Raw genomic sequence first — 3909 nt, 5'->3', positions numbered from 1 at the left:
ATATATATATATATATATATATGGGTAAAGTGAATATACCTAACAACCTTATATAAACTTAGGTACCTAACTTCATAATACTACATCGGTTTGTATCATATTTACAATGTAATTGTCTATGGTTCTTAAACTTCAACACCGTAACGTGATTACTTCCAAAATCTTTGGACTTTTACCAATATCTTTCTTTTACATCACGTCTTTCTATCGAATACCACCTGATGGGCTTCATATCCTAGCGCTACAAATGAAAGGATGTTGGAGAAATATAATGATGAATTTCCAAAAGATTTTGAAGTAAATCAAGTTTAGGGGTGAAGTTTAAGAACCTTGGATGATTGCAATGAAAATTTAATGCAAAATAATGTAGTTTGATGAGGTTACGTATCTAAGCTTATATAAGGTTGTTAGGTATATTCACTTTACCCTATATATATATATATATATATATATATATATATATATATATATATATATATATATATATATATATATATATATATATATATATATATATATATATATATATATATATATGAAGCTTAGGAATAGTAAATTTGGTTGGCAGAAATGATCCCTATACATTTTGACATTTTTAGTCCTTGCAATCAAGATTTTTACATTTTTTAGGAACATTTTAATATTTAAAGTTTGGCCACAAAAGTTTAACGGTTTGACAACTTTGGTCCATTTTCTAAAAATTTGTTAATTCCTACCCCTTTAATTCTTTAACCGTTTTGAAACTTCTGATCCTTGCAGTCAAAACTTTTACATTTTTTCATAAAAACATGAAGAAAAAAATGGTTCGGGACAAACTCCAGGCTTTTCATCATTGCACTTTCTACGTTTATCATATTTATCGATTCGAAACAATATTGAAAGATTCTAGCTCCCGCGTAGCGGGGGTAACCTTTCTAGTTTATAAAATAATCTTTTATAAATATGCAAGGGGACTTGATATCTCTGAATTCTATATATAAGGGAGTTCAAAGAAAATGCTAAATCAGAAATAACTATTAATTAAATGTGTAACCAACCAAAAGGCCTTTACCGTAATAATATGTTCCTAACAACATGAAGTGTTTTCATTTCTTTTATGTAATTTTATATATTTAAAAAGTTTTCAATTATTTTCATCGAACATTCATATAGCAAATTAAAGTTTTCAACTATGAGTTAATTAGTTTTACCAAACATGTGTATCAAATTGAATAAACTTATTTATTGCTATTTCAAATATTCACAATATAAACAATCACTAACGTAGAACACGTTGTATGTTGTATTAACCAATCCATGAGTTGGAAACTTCTTGTCCTTTCTATTGATGTCGAAAACTATGACACAAGAAAAAAAAATCATGTTATAAATGGGAAATCCAAGAATTCTGCACTATGTTTTTGTCCATTTATGTCACTAAAATCCTTTTAATGTACTGTATTATTTATTCTAATATATACAATATACAACTAAAAAAGTAAAAAACCATATGATATTTATTTATAATGATAAAATTAAAATCATTCAACACCGTGGCGTTGCTGAAATATGGCATAATAGTAATAGGGTAGCCACCATTCACATAAGGTCCGACAAAGAAAGCCGGCGTCTAAAGGGACATTGGATGCTTATATCATAATTATCACTAATTATAAGATTAGGAATTTGTATCCTACAAATAGGAGGTTAATTACAGGCAATTAGTGCTATAATTAGCAACCTTAATCCAGCAACATCACAGTATCACACCTATAAACCCTTTTCACGTTTCCTGTTTCCAAATTACGTTACATTTAGTGTGATAATCAGATCCAATCACCTGCTGCCACGTTAGTCTCTTCCCCGAGTCACTTAAACAGAAACTCAATTAAAACTTTCACAACCAGAGCTCCGACTCTCCTCCAATGGCGTTCTCCTCGGTCTTCTTTTTTCTTCTTACAGTCATCTCGCTCTTACTGACGCATTCGCACGCGCAATCCACATGCGCCACACAGAAATTCACTAACAACAATCGGTATGACCGATGTAGTGACTTACCCCAACTGGGTTCTTACCTCCATTGGTTCCTCGACACTGCAAAGGATTCTGTGTCTATCGTCTTCATCGCGCCACCGGCTACACCGGACGGATGGATCTCCTGGGCTATTAATCCCACCGGTGATGGGATGGCCGGATCACAGTCTTTGATCGCTTATAAAGCATCCAATGGGTCCATTCTAGTGAATACATATAACATAAGTTCGTATGGTTCTATTGTGGAAGGGAAGTTGGCTTTTGATGTAACGGATATGAGAGGAGAGTATTCGGAATCGGATGGAATGATGAGGATCTTTGCGACGATCGAGTTGCCGGAAAAAGGGCAAACCACGATTAACCAGGTTTGGCAAGTCGGGGGGTCGGTTAAGGCGGGTGGGTTTCCGGCGAGGCATGCTTTTCTAGCTCCGAATTTGGATTCTAAAGGGAGTCTGAATTTGTTAAGTGGAGAGATTGCAGGAGGAGGAAATGGCAATTCGAAAACAAAGAAGAGAAATGTAAGTTTTTTTTTTTTTTTTTTGATAGATTTATGATCCTTTATTTGAATTCGTAAGAACATGATCTTCCATCACTATGCTTTCATTCTTTATTTAGTAATGAAGAATGTATATAAGTGGGCTGAATTGTTTCCTTTCGTTCAGATTCATGGGATACTGAATGCAGTGAGTTGGGGGATTCTTTTTCCGGTGGGGGTAATCATCGCTAGATACCTCAGAACTTTCCCGGCGGCAGATCCGACATGGTTTTATCTCCATGGGTTCTGCCAAGTTTCTGCTTACGCCATCGGAGTTGCCGGGTGGGGGACTGGACTGAAGCTCGGAAGTGAATCAAAGGGTGTCAAATACTCCGGTCACCGGAATATTGGAATTGCTCTGTTCTGTCTTGCAACACTTCAGGTATGCCTGTATGTCAAACATGGATTTAAAGTTGAAGATCAGATTGGGTTCTTTTCTAAACAATTAGTGTATGTTTTATTTACGTAGGTTTGTGCATTGTTCTTGAGGCCAAAAAAGGAGCACAAAATTAGATTTTACTGGAATATTTACCACCATGGAACAGGGTATGCGGTGGTTGTTCTTGGTATCTTGAATGTGTTCAAGGGTCTTCAAATATTGTCACCTGCAAGTAAATGGAGATCAGCCTATATAATTATAATCTCTATTTTGGGTGTTATCGCTTTGGTTTTAGAAGTAATTACATGGATTGTTGTATTAAAAAGGAAAAGGAAGTCTGTGAAGGCCACAAAACCCTATGATAATGGGGATGCTAAGCAATTGCCATTGGCACCATGATTCAAACAACCTTTTGTTCTATTAATTTTTTTGGGTTCATTGATTATTTTCTCCAGTTTCATGTGCTTGTTATATTGTATATTAGGCCACTCTATGTAATGTTATTTTCTGGTTGTTATAAATATTTGTGTTTGGGACCTTTTTTTTTCTTATTTATATATAAAGGACTCTCTTAATTCTTGTAATATATTTCGCATCACTTATGTTTGACAATTGAACCTATGAACAATGTGAATCAGTATTTTACGTCCATTTTCAACATTTTTATTTGTCTCTATCAATAAAAAAAAAACTGTTAATTCTTCTAATATATTTCAAATAACTTATGTAGTGAACCTATGAAGAATATGAATCTAGTATTCTTTTTATCACACAAATCTTTGTTGGCATTTTTTGGCCTTTGAACAAATCCGTTGGTACCCATTTGATTGGAAACTTCGATAATGGAAGCATGTGGTGTGTCATGATGATGGTTTGATGACTACACCGTATGAACATGGTATGTGACCTCATACATCCATCATCCATGCCTCATATAATCAACTTGTTTCATAAAGTTATGCCATGAGCAATTTCATATATC

General features: G+C 34.0%; 1 protein-coding gene across 1 annotated transcript; it reads left to right on the top strand.

Annotated features, from left to right (window-relative positions):
• Positions 1 to 1682: 1682 nt before the first annotated feature.
• LOC145014168 (cytochrome b561 and DOMON domain-containing protein At3g25290-like) lies at positions 1683 to 3448 on the top strand. The gene is made up of 3 exons (XM_078972540.1): positions 1683 to 2531; positions 2676 to 2930; positions 3018 to 3448. The coding sequence occupies exons 1-3, from the start codon at positions 1905 to 1907 to the stop codon at positions 3324 to 3326; spliced, it is 1191 nt and encodes a 396-aa protein (XP_078828666.1). The 5' UTR covers positions 1683 to 1904; the 3' UTR covers positions 3327 to 3448.
• Positions 3449 to 3909: the final 461 nt, after the last annotated feature.

This window comes from Lactuca saligna, chromosome 9, assembly GCF_052625555.1.
Source record: "Lactuca saligna cultivar CGN05327 chromosome 9, ASM5262555v1, whole genome shotgun sequence".
Classification (NCBI taxonomy): Eukaryota; Viridiplantae; Streptophyta; class Magnoliopsida; order Asterales; family Asteraceae; genus Lactuca; species Lactuca saligna.
The sequence above is the reverse complement of the archived record's forward strand: the minus strand, read 5'-3'. Positions and strand labels throughout refer to the sequence as shown.

Coding starts and splice junctions, on each gene's coding strand:
- LOC145014168 (XM_078972540.1), top strand. CDS start 1,905: ATGGCGTTCTCCTCGGTCTTCTTTTTTCTTCTTACAGTCATCTCGCTC. Junction 2,532..2,675: donor CGAAAACAAAGAAGAGAAAT/GTAAGTTTTTTT, acceptor CCTTTCGTTCAG/ATTCATGGGATACTGAATGC. Junction 2,931..3,017: donor TCTGTCTTGCAACACTTCAG/GTATGCCTGTAT, acceptor TTATTTACGTAG/GTTTGTGCATTGTTCTTGAG.